Source organism: Corythoichthys intestinalis, chromosome 2 (assembly GCF_030265065.1).
Source record: "Corythoichthys intestinalis isolate RoL2023-P3 chromosome 2, ASM3026506v1, whole genome shotgun sequence".
Lineage (NCBI taxonomy): Eukaryota > Metazoa > Chordata > Actinopteri > Syngnathiformes > Syngnathidae > Corythoichthys > Corythoichthys intestinalis.
The window spans coordinates 24,889,707-24,908,199 of NC_080396.1; the positions used below are offsets into that span (position 1 = coordinate 24,889,707).

The 18,493-nt window shown below is 38.9% G+C and overlaps 1 protein-coding gene across 5 annotated transcripts; it reads right to left on the minus strand.

Annotated features, from left to right (window-relative positions):
- Position 1: 1 nt before the first annotated feature.
- LOC130908673 (embryonic polyadenylate-binding protein-like) lies at positions 2-18,493 on the minus strand. 5 transcript variants are annotated; one of them, XM_057824379.1, is made up of 16 exons: positions 18,389-18,493; positions 11,089-11,290; positions 10,263-10,456; positions 10,063-10,121; positions 7,900-8,039; positions 7,717-7,811; positions 7,457-7,594; positions 6,845-6,940; positions 4,557-4,817; positions 4,256-4,395; positions 4,096-4,190; positions 3,889-4,025; positions 747-855; positions 445-575; positions 301-364; positions 2-147 (listed from the first exon to the last, which is right to left on the minus strand). In XM_057824379.1, exons 1-15 carry the CDS (start codon positions 18,476-18,478, stop codon positions 302-304), a joined length of 1,950 nt encoding a protein of 649 aa, XP_057680362.1. In that variant the 5' UTR covers positions 18,479-18,493; the 3' UTR covers positions 2-147; position 301. The 5 variants fall into 5 exon arrangements, 4 of the variants coding, with proteins under 4 accessions (XP_057680362.1, XP_057680354.1, XP_057680345.1 ...); XM_057824371.1 differs by having other exon boundaries at positions 4,096-4,215; positions 4,308-4,395; positions 10,063-10,178; XM_057824362.1 differs by having other exon boundaries at positions 10,063-10,178.

The following is an 18,493-nucleotide window of genomic DNA, read 5'->3' on the forward strand; positions in this document are numbered from 1 at the left end:
GTTTAATGCCTATATCGTGAACTTTATTTTCTAACAAAAGATATCACAAAGAGGAACAAAACCGCTTCAAATCGTTTTTTCCAGTTATAGCCACAAACATTTTCCATTTCTCAAATCAATTTCACTCCTTCCCAGGAAATTGTCAGTCTGGGGAAATAAAAATGAATTTCAATTGAATTTTCAAGAAACTGACATCACGTTGAATAACATTCAATTGATGCCCACAAATGCATATGGCAATTGAAAAGTTAACATTTATTATGTGAGAACAACACTGGACTCAATCAAATGAATACTGACCTCACTTTTTGGGAGAGCCGACTTTAACACGGTGGGCTTGAAGGACAGCAATTGCTTCATCCACCTGATTCAAAATGTACAAAAATATGTATAGACTTAATTTTCACACCTAATCACAAAGCATATTTAACTATGGACTTTTGCCTTGGAGTGGAGGGACTCTGATGACTCCAGCATGTGCAGCAGCTCAGAATTGTCAATCTCAAGAAGCATTCCAGTGATTTTTCCAGCCAATTTTGGATGAAGGGCATGGATCAGAGGATACAGACGCTCACCTGTATCAACACAATGTTATTAAATATGTATTGAAATAACATTCAGACAACAGGCCATTTGAAACTTGGGTCATTTATGGGAAACTGGAATGTTTGTTGAGGGCCAAGCCAACATGCTAACCTCAATCCATCTCTTAGGATTAGTACTAAATGTAGTCAACAAATACATACCAAAAAGCTGCTTCTGGTCTACAAGTGGAGCAGTAGCCAACATTGAGGTGGTGAGTGGCTCCGTGCTTTGTGCATGCATGGGCTGCTCCATCACGGGGGCAGGAACAACCTGAGGAAATGTTAAACATTTACAACAAGCAACATACTGAGACAATGGAAAAAACAGCACTAGAATAGTGCATTTACTTGTGGGTATAATTCCTAAATCAAGCTCACAACTCTAATCACTTGAGTAATTTGGATACGATATCCATTGATATGAATCGCAGCCATTGAGTTAAATTCCCCTGAACTGGCAAAGTGTGGTCAGCAGTCAACACCCGATTTTTTAAAAACAACTTTATTATGTGGATATACAGTGGGGCAAATAAGAATTTAGTCAACCACCAATTGTGCAAGTTCTCCCACTAGAAAATATTAGAGAGGCCTGTAATTGTCAACAAGGGTAAACCTCAACCATGGGAGACAATGTGGAAAACAAAAAAAAAATCACATTGTTTGAATTTTAAAGAATTTATTTACAAATCATGGTGGAAAATAAGTATTTGGTCAATACTAAAAGTTCATCTCAATACTTTGTTATGTACCCTTTGTTGGCAATAACAGAGACCAAACGTTTTCTGTAACTCTTCACAAGCTTTTCACACACGGTTGCTGGTATTTTGGCCCATTCCTCCATGCAGATCTCCTCGAGAGCAGTGATGTTTTGGGGCTGTTGTTGGGCAACACGGACTTTCAACTCCCTCAACAGATTTCCTATGGGGTTGAGATCTGGAGACTGGCTAGGCCACTCCAGGACCTTGAAATGCTTCCTACGAAACCACTCCTTTCTTGCCCTGGCTGTGTGGTTGGGATCAGTTGTCATGCTGAAAGACCCAGTCACGTCTCATCTTCAATGCCCTTGCTGATGGAAGGAGATTTTCACTCAAAATCTCTATATATGGCCTCATTCATTCTTTCCTTTACACAGATCAGTCGTCCTGGTACCTTTGCAGAAAAACAGCTCCAAAGCATGATGTTTCCACCCCTATGCTTCACAGTGTGTATGGTGTTCTTCGGATGCAATTCAGTATTCTTTCTCCTCCAAACACGAGAACCTGTGTTTCTACCAAAAAGTTCTATTTTGGTTTCATCTGACCATAACACATTCTCCCAGTCCTCTTCTGGATCATCCAAATGCTCTCTAGCGAACCGCAGACGAGCCTGGACGTGTACTGGGTTCAGCAGGGGGACACGTCTGGCAGTGCAGCATTTGAGTCCCTGGCGGCGCATTGTGTTACTGATAGTAGCCTTTGTTACTGTGGTCCCAGCTCTCTGTAGGTCATTCAATAGGTCTCCCCGTGTGGTTTTGGGATTTTTGCTCACAGTTCTTGTTATCATTTTGACGCCACGGGGTGAGATCGTGCATGGAGCCCCAGATCGAGGGAGATTATCAGTGTTCTTGTATGGCTTCCATTTTCTAATAATTGCTCCCCCAGTTTCTTTACACCAAGTGAAGAGTTACAGAAAACGTTTGACCTCCATTATTGCCAACAAAGGGTACATAACAAAGTATTGATGAACTTTTGGTATCTACCAAATACTTATTTTGCACCATTATTTGCAAATAAATTCTTTAAAAATCAAACAATGTGATTTCCTTTTTTTTTTCCACATTCTGTCTCTCGTGGTTGAGGTTTACCCATGTTGGCAATTACAGGCCTCTCTAATCTTTTCAAGTAGGAGAATTTGCACAATTGGTGGTTGACTAAATACTTATTTGCCCCACTGTAAGTCATATCTAAAGGTAAGCTCACACCGCATGGCGTGATGCGCAATTCAGATTTTTTTGTTCATTCCAATTTTTTTTCTGTAGCACAAATATGTGCAACCCGCAGTGTGAAGGAAATGCATTTTTGACATTAAATGCATGCACAGTGTGAAACAATCACGTATCGCAGTGTTTTTGGAAATGAGTTTTCAAATAAATAAGATTTTATGACCGGAGCCAAGCAATTTTTTAACCTGAGTGCTTCATGTGCGGTATCAAGGAAAATGTATTTTCTACAGCTTCTTCTACGCGTCTGTTGTATGTTTGATGAATAACGGTCATGTGATGGTGCATGGGTCTCATTCATTCAGGTATGGATTTTTATCCGAGACGTGTTGGATGGATGACAAATTTTTAGCCAAATACAAATGATCCAAAGTCAGATTTGAAAAGAAAAAAAATCAGCATTGGACTGTGATGCTGCATGAAGGGAAAAAAAATCAGATGTCAGATATGGGCAAAGAAATCTTGAATTGACCCACAGTGTGAACGTAGCCCAAACAATGCCTCTGCAGCAGGAACGCAATCCATATGCACGCAACCTATGTCTGAACATGTAATAAACATCACTGTTTGACAAAAACAACAGATGCGAAAGAATATGCAGAAATTGTTGGCTCCGGTAGCACAAAATCCTCAAAACAGCCACAAAATTGTGACAGCGGAGACACGTGATGATATTTTGTTATAGTGCACATGGAATTGCGCATGTTACATCACAAATGCATTCCATTCACCTGTGAGTCGTATCTGTTTTTGCATTGTGAACTAGAGCTAAAAATACACAAACATCGTAATTGATCAAACATATCCAAATTGGGAATTACGCCCTATGGTGTGAACGTAGCCTAAATGACATCAGCAAAGCCCTGATATGTAGATTTCCCATGGAAACATGCCACGTTAATTGCAGTAGAACACTGAATTTTAACATAAAAAAAAATAAATAAAGATGGATGGATCAATGAACAAAAAAAAAAAAAAAAAAGTCCCTCAACTGACTCTCTCACCACGTGAGATATGAGTGATGCAGTCAAAATTACTTGGAAACAGCTATGCTCAGCAAATCATGACATGGCGTACCAACAAGACCGCAAAACATTTGTTATGCTGTTTTTTTTTTTACTTTTTAGGATTTAGGATACAAAGCCTGCTCGGAGGCAGGTTAGGTTTACAGGTGTGAACGAGTTGTTTTCCTTTTGAAATGGATGGTTTGGACTTATCTCAGTGTTAACTTCCTCTTAACTTCCTCCAAGTTTTCACATGACATGCTTAAAGGAATACCTTTCTGATCTTTCATGTAAATTTTGGTATTCATCAGAATTTAAGTACCTGCAGTCTGTTCATGGTTACGGGCACAGAAATGACCTGCTGAGGGTTCCTCACCGCCGAGGAGTATTTAAATTGACTACTCCTGGATACACCGGAAAGGTCGGCCCGCCCACACATAGTCTGGGTTCCAATGTTATCTAAATAAAGATACAAGATGATCTGTTTTGTCATTGTGCCATCCAGCCGTGCATCGGATGCTGGACTGACTTGTCTTTTGTGTGGAACAGGCAATCCGTGGAGCCTGGGTGGAAGCCTGTCTCACAGTGGCAATGGAAGAGGAGGCACGGCGAGGGGTAGAGCCACTGACATATTGGGTTGAGTATGAACCTGACAAAAGATGGGCAATACCACTTATGTCAAAACTAACCTTTTCAGTTTCAATAAATCCGCATGGTCAAAACCCAGAGTTATTTCTTCACCCTGCGCTCTTGGCGGCTGTCCCGTCCAGCGAGGCACTGATCTCATGTTGCTGACGGTATTGTGCTCATACATGGGACGTGTAGTAGCCTGTAAAATAAATTTTAATTTCAAATGAAATGATTAAAACAAAATTCACAGCTAAAATCCCCAGAAACACATGATTATAGTCTTAAGTTCCCAGCCTTGTAAAATATATACTGTATTTTGCAAGACAACAATCAGAAATAGCAAAAAATGATGTCACCTACCGGCGGCACAGTCATGTAGTAACTGGTCTGATGGTACGAGTCAATGATTGGATTGGCCATGCTCCTCAGGGTGGCCAGTCGCTGCATGTACTTATTGGTGAGGATGGCTTTTCGCTCCTCCCGTCGCTGAGCCAATGCCACATACAGAGGCTTAGTGGCAATGATTCTTCCATTCATCTCAGTTACGGCTTTTGTTGCTTCCTCGGGTGAAGAAAAGCAGACGAAGCCAAATCCTTTGCTTTGCGAGCCGTCGGTCATGACCTGCAAGTGACGAGAGAAATTAGCACAATCTCAACTACTATGAAGGATTGTTATTCCATGATGGGTTTCATATACAGCGATACCTCATGCCTATTTTTACATGATGAAGTCCTGTTAAGTCACTGCTCATGATGGTGGTGGTGTTGTGGGATGTGTATACTTATTTTAATCTATTCCTCTGTAATTTGTGGGCGGATAACATTGAATTTTTGTATCAGACCTGAATTACCGTATTGGCCCGAATATAAGACTGTGTTTTTTGCATTGAAATAAGACTGAAAAAGTGGGGGTCGTCTTATATTTGCGGTCTAGACATTATACCCATTCACGACGCTAAATGGGCCAGATATCATTGAAGCGATGTTCTGTCATGACAGATCTCAGCTACTCTCAAGTTTAACCAGTTTGCATTATTTTATTGCAATGTTTTTCCTTATTCAAATTTGTTTCAAGACTACAGTTAGTTAGACTTCACTTTGATGTTTAATGCAGTTATTGCAATTTTGTTGTTTTATCACATTACATTGGTTTATTTACTTTATTTAAAAAACCAGAAGCCATTCATTTACGAATGTGATTGCACTTTAGTTTACATATTTAAATGTAAAGATATTAAGATTTGAATGAGGCAAAATAGCATGCTTTTTCTCTCAAATATATTGTTATAATCATTTGTTTCGGATGTACTGTAATTATTTTCTGTATAAAAATTAATTTGGTGTTCAAAAAGTCTTTTTTCAAACTTGAGTCTTGAAAAAGAGGGGTTCATCTTATAATCAGGGCCGTCTTATATTCGGGCCAATACGGTAACTGCAGACCTAATAGGTTTTGGCAAGTAGAAGGTATTCACGCTCTTTGTCACAGCCTTCAGCCTGTATTAGCACACTTGTGCTTGTTTTCTTCAGTTTGTAGCAAAACTGTTAGTTATACCAAAAGCAAATTGACTAAAAGCTAGGTAATTGCTACTCCGTATTGAAAAACAAACAGGCTGACAAAACTAGCATTCATTTCTCATTAATCATAACTTTTCTATAGTCATGCAAGCGAGACAGTACTTCCTGATTCATTGATTCATCATGCAGTACAGTCTAGCAAACCTAAACTGTCCAACCACTTCCCCGGTCGTCTGATGTTTGAGCCGATCAGGAGAAAGACAGGAGCTTCAGACCTGACCAGGAAGCAAGTATCTGGTTGAAAACAAGGTCAGCGTGCAAAGCGGTTCTCGTAGATAGTTCCATTTTCTGAAGCTTTGTCGGAAACACGCACACTCAATTTCCTCATTAAGAGAGGAAAGAACGTCACAAAAAGCTTTTCTTGACATGAAACTATGTTTTTGCTCGTCTGCAACCAATGTCATAATGTGGCTTAATGTGGATTGGTCCCCCTCTGATTGCAAGCCAATCAGGGGAAAGAGGTGGTAGCTGCAGACGTGACCAGGAAGGTTTTGTAAATAGGTAAATTTCCCAATTCTGTCTTATACACACTTAATTTCCTCATTAAAAGAGGCGCAAAGAACGACACTTAAAGCTTTTCTGGACAAGAAACGATGTTTCTGCGAGTGTGACGTGAAGAGCCAAAGTCCAATCAACAGCTGTATATTTTTTTAAGGTTCCTCCCTTGAAACAGATCTCGATCACATCTTTTACAGATCTGGGAAACCAGTGGTTGAGTTTATAGATCTCGCCTCATTTCGTTGTTTATGTGTCATGTAACGCTAGCCGAATGTGTTACGTTAATATACTTTACACCTAGTCAGCCGGTTGTTCTCCATTGTATTTTTATTGTAGAGACTGTTTGTAGTGACTGTTCCACTCACAAAGGTTGATGGGTAATTGGTTATAGCATCGTTACTGAGAGTAGTGTTGTTCACCCACAACCAGCCTGTGTGCTGGTTTCAATATAGCGAGCATTTTCCCCATTAAAAATGGGACTTACATTATACAGTATATTGTATGTATTTTTTCTCCCTTGCGTTTAACTTTAAAGGAACAGATAACTTTTAAAAAATTTGTATCGTGGGCACATACCTTTGCACTTGTTATAGTGCCGTAGGGTGAAAACTCCTTCCTGAGTTTCTCATCATCTATGCTGTCGTCTAAATTCTTCACATACAGATTAACACCCTGCAAAAGATAAATTTGTGCCTTCATTCAATGGACAAATGTATGCAACATCAACTACAATAGAGAAGGAGAGAAGAGACATTTGAGTGTTCTGTGGCCTTAAAATAAAAAAATGTTCCTTCAAAAATCCACATTCAATTTTTTTGCCCCTTCAATAGCAAGAGCAAGGGCAAACGAAGGTACAATGAGTCCACAATCGCTGACACACAGACGCAACTTGCATCTGAGTAAGCCAGACTGTTGAAACTAGGGCTGGGCGATATGGCTTAAAAATTTTAAAAAAAAAAAAAATTCTCTTCTCTCACATCAAAAATTTGACCTGTGAGTCTCCCTCTATTTTCTAAAAAAAAAAAAAAAAGACAGAAAAGCGGTTCTTGGTTTTCCCTTTGGCAAACAACAACAAAAACTCCCAATAAATTATTTTTTTTAATCATTCGCAATATAAACACGGACTAATTCATAAAAAACTATTTATTGCCAAGGCCTACAAAAAAATTCTATTGCTGTTTATGTCACCTGATAACGTTGGATTCGGTCCAGTTTGATCTGGTCAAACTTGCGCTTAAGCTCTCCTTGACGTTCCAGCCGCTTCTGAGCCCGTCCGACATAAAGGCACTTCCCATTGAGTTCCTTCCCATTCATCTCATCGACTGCCTAGCAAATACAGTATAGAAGGTGTCATCAACATGACTCACTAAATGGACTTCACTTTTCATCATCTAGTCATAGTGCAACATTCCCTGAGAAAGTAAATCTTGGACGAACTTTGAAGCTACCTTTTGCGCATCTTCGTGATTCGCATAGTTTACAAATCCGAATCCACGCGAACGACCTCGCTCATCCTTCATCACACACACACTAAGAGTCCTCCCTAGTAGGAAGAGCTCAAAATTATTTCACATCACAAGATTTCCTTCATTTTGTTCTGGCAAGAAACGGATTTGAACATTGATTCTTACCGAATTCAGAAAAGACAAATTTCAGGTTGTCATCAGTGTAGTCTTCACCAAAGTTTTTAACATAGACATTAGTGAATTTCACCGCTTTGGTGCCAAACTCCTGCTCTCTGTCCTTGCGGGACTTGAAGTGGCCGACAAAACTGCAGACATCACCACAATCAAAATGAAGTTTTGTAATAAGGCATTTAAATGTTCCTCACCACAATCAAAATGAAGTTTAGTAATAAGGCATTTAAATGTTCCTCAAGGCATTTAAATGTTTCTCAAGGTTTTTAGGTAAGAGTGTCATAATTTGGCATATGAAACGACGAACACACAGGCACTTTTACTGATACTTTTTCCGTCTACAAAGTTGGGGACCAACTACTTGTTACTTGTATTTCAGGGAGGAACTAAAATGTTGTTGTTTTTCTGATGTATCATAGATTCTTCCCTTTTCGTTTATCTTAGTGGGATGAAATTTGGTCCAATACCGCCCTCTGCTGTTGGCAAAATTAATATAATGATCGCTCTCAAACATTACAACCTGGAACATGTACAGTATTTACCCTGCATTTGCCACAACTAGCATTTGGCGGAAAACACAGACAAGACTGAAAAAGCCGTTTCTACTCCTCTTTAAAATAAACTGCTGTATTTTAAGCCAAAACAACTGTTGCGTTTGATAGAACAATAGGTCTATATGCTGCAATTGCAGATTTGTGGAGCATTAAGCCCCCAAACTATTTTTAATTTGTCCGTTTTGCCCTGGAAACCCCTGTTTACAGACGTCGCGCAACCGCTTTTGTTTTAACCCAGCCATAAAATGAAGGTAATTAATTATATTTATTAATCTAAATGTAATTTTAGCTTAGAATCATGAATTGGTGTCTAATATTTTGTTTTGGGAAAAGAAAAAAAAAAAACCTTAAAAAAAAATTTCACTCGCATATTTTCAACTTTTAAACAAATTACGTCACAATGAAAAAAATGGTGTCTGTAAAAAAAAGTCACGGATATCTACCTCATAACTGTCGCTTAATTGTATTTTTTTGTTACTGTCCCATTTTTTTCCGATATGTTAGATGATGAATAATCGATCCAAAAAAAAAAAAAAAAAAATTTTTTTGAAAACTTTTAAAAGGGTAAATATATGAAAAAGAACATCTTGACCACTCTTTGATGTCTGCGATTTCTGCAACGCTACCCTTGTTATATTACCATGTTTCACCCATAAAATCCCCCAAAAATCTGGCTGTGGCCATTCAAATCTGTGTCTTGACACTTGATACATGCTACATGGAGTTTTTGGATTGAAACGAGGTAAGTACGTGATAATATCTCGTTAAAATCATGGCGTCTTTAATTCTGCTCTCGCGTGCTCTCGCCTCCAGTTAGGGTTTTGCGGTTTAATTTTTTTTTTTTTAAATGGCCTCCTGTTCAAAATTTTCCTTCCCCCAGAAAATTGAGATATTAAGCTTTCCAATGATGTATCACACATGCATATAGGACAATTTTGAAATTTGGCCAGAATGGGGGTCTCAGAGCAGAACTTCAAATCACCTGAGTGATTTCAGCCATAACTATGGGTGGAAAATGTGGTGATAAACAAATTTAGTTGAACTGATTCTGATGAAATGACAGGCCAACTTCTCAATTAGTCGTCTTTGTCTACAATTGTAAAAAAGTACTCAATCGTATGCTAAATAGATATACGGTATAGTTTTACATTTTTTGTATTTTTACATTTGTGATTTTTTAAAAAAATGAAGTCACTTGCCAGTACTCAAGTTACTACTTGGAGGATTACTTCTTACTTTGGCATGAGTAATATTATTCCCAGAGTAATCCCTGACATTAACAAATTACATTAGCTTGTACGTTATCACCAATACAACCAATCTGTTAAGAGATCCTACCAATTCACTGATTGATAGACAGGGAGAGAGCTGGCATTTGTCCCAAAAGAAACTGGTCATTGTGGTGCCTTATTCCATCAGTTTGCGTTCCCTAACCAAGCAAAATGGACCGAAAAATCTGCTAAATCTAAGTCAGTAATATCTTAAATGCATATTTTAGTATCTTATGCTTCTCTGAATAACCTCAAGTAATCATACTGCCTTATAATTTCTAAGAACATATCAATATTGAAATATTGAATGAATGAATGAATGATGTACTCACACTTTTCTATCATTCAGCAGCATTCCGTTCATGGTATTAATGGCACGGTTCGCAGCTTCCTGGGTGTCAAAGTGAACAAAGCCGTAGCCTTTTGAGCCTTTCTCATCACAGACAACCTACAGCAAACATATCAACACTTCGAGCATCTCAACTTGCACTCGTGGCGTGCAACAAACAGCTCTCAAAACACCAGTACTCACCTTGCAGGACAAAATATTGCCGAAGGCTGAGAAAGTATCATACAATGCCTTGTTGTCAATAGAATCATCCATGTTCTTGATAAAGATGTTGCCCACACCAGACTTCCTGAGGCCTGGGTCGCGTTGAGACCACATTATTCGGATTGGGCGGCCCTTGAGAATGTCGTAGTTCATTGTATCCAGAGCACACTCCGCTAAAAGACAAGAAAACATTTGAATCAAATGGCGAAAAATACTCACTGCTTAGAGTCAGCTTTAGAATCCTTACGTACAATACATATATTTGCATTAAGTCCATTGAGGAAGTCTTATTTCATCTACAACCACTTGAATTCAAGATTTATTTTTGGCCTGAGACATTAGGGACTTCTGTCATACACGATGACCTCAGGGCTGTACTCTTCTTTAGATGCGAGGTTCATTTTGGGATTTCTTGCCGACATAGAGACCGTGCGTCTACATTACTGTTACTTGCTGCTTCACTGAGACAATGTTGGGAATATTTACAGACAAAGCTGGAACGACATTTGGCTTTCGGTGCGTGAAAAGAAGCAGCAACCATTTAAGCGACCGCAAGTTTAAATGTTGCATCAGCACTGCAAACCTCGCTTAAAGACCACTAGTTCACATAAGACATTTTGCTTCACCTATATGTGGGTGACGTCAAAAAGGTTATTAGATAATTTTAGCAAGTCGAACTTTTTCTAGGTTTTAAATATGACAACAGAGAACATGGCCATCTGAATGGTGATAAAATAAAAAGTGCCAACTTCATTTTTCACTGAATACACTAGTAGAAAAAAACATTTATAAAAAGGTACTCCACCATCCGCTGGTTGCTGGAAGTTTATGTAGGCATAACCCAAGGATCTCCGGGTAATAATATCCCGACACACACGGATTGACATGATTGGTCCAGCAGGAGAAAACTTCTGGTACAGCATGGCCTCTGTAACATCTGAATGCAGGTCCCCAACATACAGAGAGGCAAGGGGATAGTTCGGACTGCTGCCGTTCATCGTTGATGACTATTTCAAGAAAATAAAATGTTAAGTGTTCCAAACACTGACGCAGAATATTTGATGACACAGACATAAATTTGTTTAAGGGCGTAACTTCATGCTTAACATTGGGGCGGGTATTATGATCAGGTAAATATACAGTAGGTACAGAAAGTATTCAGATCCCATGAAATTTTACACTGTGTCATTGCAGCCATTTGCCAAATTAAAAAAAGTATTTCAAATTTATGAACACTCATCACGCCATCTTGACAGAAAACAATGTAGAAATTTTTGCAAATCAAAAAAAATCTGAAATATCATACTGTATGTTCATAAGTATTCAGATTAGGAGTGGGAACCTCTTGGTACCTCACGATACGATACAATTTGCGATACAAAGCTCACGATAACGATGATCTGATGATGTGGCGATTATCGATACATTGGTCAAGAAATCATTCTAGGATATTCTACAAACAACGAATGAACAGAAAAACAAGCTTCTGCTGTGAATTGGAATGAGTATCACTTGTAGACGTCCAATCCATTTGAACTGGGAGGGTGGCAGCGAATGAGCATTCGTTTATTCGCTGACATCCCTCACACTTCAAATGGACTGAACGTCTAAGGCCGGTAGTGGCAGCCAATGGCAGGCAATGAGGTAATTTTGGGCCATTTAACCCTTTAACACCGAACGTGTCTGCAGCGACGCGTTTACGCATGTCATCTTTGAAGCTTCGTCACACAGTAATTACATCACCCACGTGCTGCTGGTTGGTCTCGTTAGAAAGTGCGGAAGTTGATGTCCACACCAGTTTTTATTTGAAGTCAATCGGCCAAGAAAAACGGGAGATAATGTCATTTGAGTTTTATAGTTTTATTGCACTCATAAATATGCATTAAAATGCTGCATGGACCATGTATCCATCTCCATATTTCCATCATTTCTTGTCCTTTTTCAAAAGCGAAAGCAGCACAAAAGACTACTTATCCCAAGAGTCGTTGTGATGTCAGGAAGGACGAACCGAATGTTATAATTTTTAATAAATTTCCGAGCGAGGCGCCAACTATTGAAAGGGAGGCATGCGAAGCAAGCAGCGGCCGGTGTCGTGCCGAAAAATGCACAACACCGGTTGGTTTGAGCGAGCGACTTTGAAACGTGCAGAATGAATCTAAAACTACATTTAGTGCAAGCTAATGCATTATTTCATTAACTCAAGGAAGAAGATGAGTCGTATTTGTCGTTGTTTTCCTCTGATGAATCGGCGTCTCGGCGAGCAGAAGTGACAGTAGCGCGCAAACGGCGAAAGAGTAGGCTGTGTGACGTTGTGTGTGACGCAGCTCCGTGACCTGTTCAAGAAGAAGCTTTATTGAGTGCGCAAAAGAAAAAGACAAAAAAAAAAACTTCATTGGGTCGCATGCCTGGAAATTTTGAATTGAACTACTTGTCAATATTTTTTAAAATACTTTTTTTTCAATGTTATATATATTTTTTCTTCACTATCATCTTTTCAATTTTTATGTAGATGTGTGTGCGAGAAGCTTGATTGCATGTACGTATATACTTTTGATAAGGTGATGGGTACAACACCTAACTTCACAAAGAGATATCTTCCTAACCCTTTTTGTGTTAGATTATATATATAAAAAAAAATTCTCACTATTTTGCACACTATATAGACTGTTTTGACCATAGTATGTGTAAAGGCCAAAAACGCCTATGACCATACCTGCTGTTTGTGTTGAATTGTCAAACATAAAACTATTCAATCTTATTTCTTTCTATTGAATATTTATCCTAACAAGTTGAATAAATATTATCAAGCTTCAAAACGGTTGGTCGAGCATGTTTGGTTGTCAATGGGACGTCAACATTACAAATTTTGAAAAAAGATTTGGGGATTTTTTTGTCTTTTTGGGTCCAAAATGTGGATTATAATTGGTCAGTGAAGAAAACAACAGTTTAGACATGAAGTTCAAGGTGTCCTGAAAAAAGGGAGCCAATTTGGCCATTGTAAACAATTTTTTCTTTGAAATATAAAGGCAACATCAAATGCATGCAAATTCAGCCAAAATAGGCTTAGGTGTTAAAGGGTTAAGGTCATTTTCCTGTTGATTTTGGGGTATTTTATGGCTCTCTTTCTGTTTGAGTTACAGAACAGGAAGTGACATGGGAATCACCCAAATGAATAGGCAGAGACTCAAACTCAAAAGAAAATGACCTGTAAATGCCCTAAAATGAACAGCAGGTGACCTGTAAATGCCCTGAAAATCGGAAAAAATGACTATGATTGCTCTGGCTTCGAATGAACGAACGTTCCCAGTCTAAACGCAGCCTTAGAGTTAACTGAAACACTATTATGGTGGAAGATTTTGGTACCAACTTATCGGTTCATTTTTATTTTAGATATCGTCACCTTTTTAAAATGATATGTCTCGATTCTTGGCAGGAGCATATCGATAACCTTTTGGGATACAAAGTATCACGATATATTACCATTTCAATATTTTTCACACCCCTAATTCAGACCCATTTCAGCAACCTTTATATTTAAATCACATGCTGTCAATTTCTTCTGATCTTCCTTGAGATGGTTCTGCTCCTTTATTGAAGTCCATCTGTGTTTAAAAAAAACTGATTGGACTTGATTAGGAAAAGCACACACCTGTCTATATAAGAGCTTACAGCTCACATTATATGTCAGAGAAAATGAGACAAAGGAACTGCTCAAGGAGCTCAAAGACAGAATTGTGGCAAGACAAAGACCTGGCCAAGGTTACAAAATAATTTCTACAGCACTCAACACTCCTAGGAGCAAAGTGGCCTCCAAAATCCTCAAATGAAAGACATTTGGGATGACAACAACTCTTCCTAGACCTGGCCGCTCAGCCAAACTGACCAATTGTGGGAGAAGAGCCTTGGCAAGAGAGTTAAATAAGAACAATCAAGATCAGATCAGATCAATGTAGCTGAGCTCCAGAGATGCAGTAAGGAAATGGGAGAAAGTTCCACAAAGTCAACTATCACTGCAGCCCTTCAGCAGTCGAGGCTTTATGGCTGAGTGGCTCGATGGAAGCCTCTCTTCAGTGCAAGACACATGAAAGCTAACAGAGTTTGCCAAAAAAAACACATGATTGACTCCCAGACTATGGAAAAAAAGATTTTCTGGTATGGTGAGACCAAGATGAAACTTTTTGGTGTAAATTTTAAGCAATATGTGTAGAAAACCAGGCACTGATCATCACCTGCCCATTACAATCGGTACAGTGAAAAATCATGGTGGGAGAATCATGTTGTGGGGGTGTTTTTCAGCTGTAGGGACAGGACTACTGGTTGCAATTGAAGGAAAGATGAATGTGGACAAATACAGATATATTCTGGAGGAAGACCTCTTACAGAGTGCTCAGGACCTCAGACTGGGCCAAAGGTTCACCTCTGAACAAGACATAGACCCGAAGCACACAACTAAAATAACAAATTAGTGGCTTCAGAACAACTCTGCGACCGTTCATGACTGGCCCAGCCACAGACCTGACCTAAACCTGATTGAGCATCTCTGGAGAGACCTCAAAATAGCTGTCCACCAACCTTCACCATCCAACCTGACAGAACTGGTGAGGATCTGCAAGGAAGAGTGGCAACGGATCACCAAATCCAAGTGTGAAAAACTTGTTGCATTATTCCCACCAGCTACAAGAGAACTCCAGTGTGTTTAGTGTGTCTAGCGGTGGGAAAACGTGTTTTTTTTTTTCTCTCTGGCAACTATGTGTTGAGAAAGAGTGTGTGTATAATGTAAACATGATACGAGTCATACACACGTGCTTTTTATGGAACATAAAGTGGGGAAAATAAGTATTTAGTCAACCACTAATTGTGCAAGTTCTCCCACTTGAAAATATTGGAGAGGCCTGTAATTGTCAACATGGGTAAACCTCAACCATGAGAAACAATGTGGGGAAAAAACTGAAAAACACATTGTTTGATTTTTAAAGAATTTATTTGCAAATCATGGTGGAAAATAAGTATTTGGTCAATACCAAAAGTTCATCTCAATACTTTGTTATGTGCCCTTTGTTGGCAATAATGGAGGCCAAACGTTTTCTGTAACTGTTCACAAGCTTTTCACACACTGTTGCTGGTATTTTGGCCCATTCCTCCATGCAGATCTCCTCTATAGCAGTGATGTTTTGGGGCTTTCTTTGGGCAACACGGACTCTCAACTCCCTCCACATATTTTTATCGGGTTGAGATCTGGAGACTGGCTAGGCCACTCCAGGACCTTGAAATGCTTCTTACGAAGCCACTCCTTTGTTGCCCTGGCTGTGTGTTTGGGATCATTGTCATGCTGAAAGACCCAACCACGTCTCATCTTCAATGCCCTTGCTGATAGAAGGAGATTTTCACTCAAATTGTCTCGATACATGGCCCCATTCATTCTTTCCTTTACACAGATCGGTCGCCCTGGTCCCTTTGCAGAAAAACAGCCCCAAAGCATGATGTTTTCACCCCCATGCTTCACAGCGGGTATGGTGTTCTTCGAAAGCAATTCAGTATTCTTTCTCCTCCAAACACGAGAACCTGTGTTTCTACCAAAAAGTTCTATTTTGGTTTCATCTGACCATAACACATTCTCCCAGTCCTCTTCTGGATCATCCAAATGCTCTCTAGCGAACCGCAGACGGGCCTGGACGTGTACTTTCTTCAGCAGGGGGACACGTCTGGCAGTGCAGGATTTGAGTCCCTGGCGGCGCATTGTGTTACTGATCGTAGCCTTTGTTATTGTGGTCCCAGCTCTCTGTAGGTCATTCACTAGGTCCCCCTGTATGGTTGTGGGATTTTTGCTCACCGTTCTTGTAATCATTTTGACGCCACGGGGTGAGATCTTGCATGGAGCCCCAGATCGAGGGAGATTATCAGTGGTCTTGTATGTCTTCCATTTTGTAATAATTGCTCCCACAGTTGATTTCTTTACACCAAGCGTTTTACCTATTGCAGATTCAGTCTTCCCAGCCTGGTGCAGGTCTACAATTTTGTCTCTGGTGTCCTTCGACAGCTCTTTGGTCTTGGCCATAGTGGAGTTTGGAGTGTGACTGACGGAGGTTGTGGACAGGTGTTTTTTATACCGATAGTGAGTTAAAACAGGTGCCATTAATACAGGTAACGAGTGAGGCCTCGTCAGAAGAAGTTAGACCTTTTTGACAACCAGAAATCTTGCTTGTTTGTAGGTGACCAAAACCTTATTTTCCACTCTAATTTGGAAATAAATTCTTTAAAAATCAAACAATGTGATTTTCAGTTTTTTCCACATTCTGTCTGTCATGATTGAGGTTTACCCATGTTGACAATTAAAGGCCTCTTTAATCTTGTCAAGTAGGAGAACTTGCACAATTGGTGGTTAACTAAATACTGTACTTATTTGCCCCACTGTAATTCAGTTATTTTTGTTCTGATGGTAATAATGGGTAGCTATGGCTGTGGTTTTAGGCTCACCTAAAGGACTGCATTCATTTTAATTTTATTTAGAATATTTCAGTAATGTTTTTTTTTTTTTTTTCAATGTATATTAACTTAACATTATACTTATATGTTCCAATTTGTTTTGAAAAATAAAAATCCTGTTCAAAGGAAAAATGTTTTTTGTTTGTTTTTTTAAAAACCAGATCTCAAAGTAACACATTTTCGACCTTTAATTGCAATACCGTGAAACCGTGATATTTTTGCTTAAGGTTATCATACTGTCAATCTCATACCGGCCCATGCCTACTTATGACCTTTTCATATTTCAGTTTTTCTTTAATAAATTTGCAAAAATTTCTACATTCGGGTTTTTTTTCTGTCAAGAAGGGGTACTGAGTGTGCATTAATAAGAAATAAAATGAACTTTTTGGATTATGGCAAATGGCTGCAATGACAGAGTGGCCATTGGCAATGATAGTCAAATAATGTGGCGTCCAATCATCCTTCTGCTATGAATTAAAAGGAGTTTGCCACTAGTAAATGTCCAGTCCATTTTAACTGGAAGAGCAGGCAGCGAATGAACATACACTCATTCACTGCCTGCCAACCCATCCACTTCTAATGTATTGGATCTTTAGCACCGTCACTGGCAGCCAATGAGTTAAGAAAATGCAAAAAAAACCAAACAAAAAAAAAACATTACCATTACTATCAAGAGTAGTGCAAAATAAAATTTACAATATGACAACAAATTTCTAGTGACGTGTGCAAAAACAAAAACAAATACATAACTTAGTATCAATACTTTTGCAATAAAATATTGTTACCACATACATTTCATAATTGATATTTCATTTTTCAATCCTTTTGACATCCCAAGTGTCCACACAGAACATATAGGCTACTTGTGCCCTCAAAACACACTTTTGTGTTCGGTATTTAAGTACGTACATATAATCGTGGTTACATTACCAAATGACTGAATGCAACTATTTCACTGGCTGTTGAGACAATTGAAGAATATCACGTTTTTATTCACTCAAGTCAATTTAAACTAAAATTTTCTGGAATTGTTGCATGATTGTTTTATTGTTCTGATTATTTGGAAGGGGGATCATGACCCTCTTCCCCCACCCATCCCAGCTAAAAATTACATCCTAGCATTAGTTTCTATCAAAATGTTCAATAAGACAAGCCTCATTTATTTTTGATGGAATATATTGTGACCATTTTCCCCACAAGAACTATTATGGAAAGAAAAATATCAGTCTAAACATCTCTCGAAATGCATCGTTTGGAAAAAGAAATAAGTTCGCTACGGACTAATTTACTGAACCTTTGCTGCCAAAAAAGTCTAATAAAATTGAATTTTGCTCAATATTTTCTGTCGCAAGAAGGTAATCATACAAATACAGGCATTATACTCTGTAGCGTTGCAAAAAAAAAAAAAAAGCACGAGCTAGCTAAATGTGGCTTGTGCATTTAATTTTAACTTTAAAACACGCGGTTTGGGGAATTTAAATCACAGAAAATACTGATAAAACAAACCGTGCTGTTACTTGCAGCTTGTAAAAGTTGGGTTGCGTTGAATAGTGAGGGTTTCACAGGTTGTGACAGAGCTTTAGCTCAATTTCCAAAGTGTAAAGTTGTTTTCGTTTAATTACCTCCTCAGAACACCTGCATCGGTCGTCAATGACACTTACTCCAGGAACATGTCTGATTACTCCATATCGCCCTCTAGCGGAGTTAGCCATGCTAGCGAATGCAAA

Excerpts from the sequence above, each read along its gene's own strand:
- LOC130908673 (XM_057824362.1), bottom strand. The coding sequence starts at position 18,478 with ATGGCTAACTCCGCTAGAGGGCGATATGGAGTAATCAGACATGTTCCT. Across the intron at positions 10,457-11,088 it reads CTTCCAGCAACCAGCGGATG|CGGAGTGTGCTCTGGATACA; the intron begins GTGGAGTACCTT and ends CTTGTCTTTTAG. Across the intron at positions 7,595-7,716 it reads ATCACGAAGATGCGCAAAAG|GCAGTCGATGAGATGAATGG; the intron begins GTAGCTTCAAAG and ends TGTATTTGCTAG.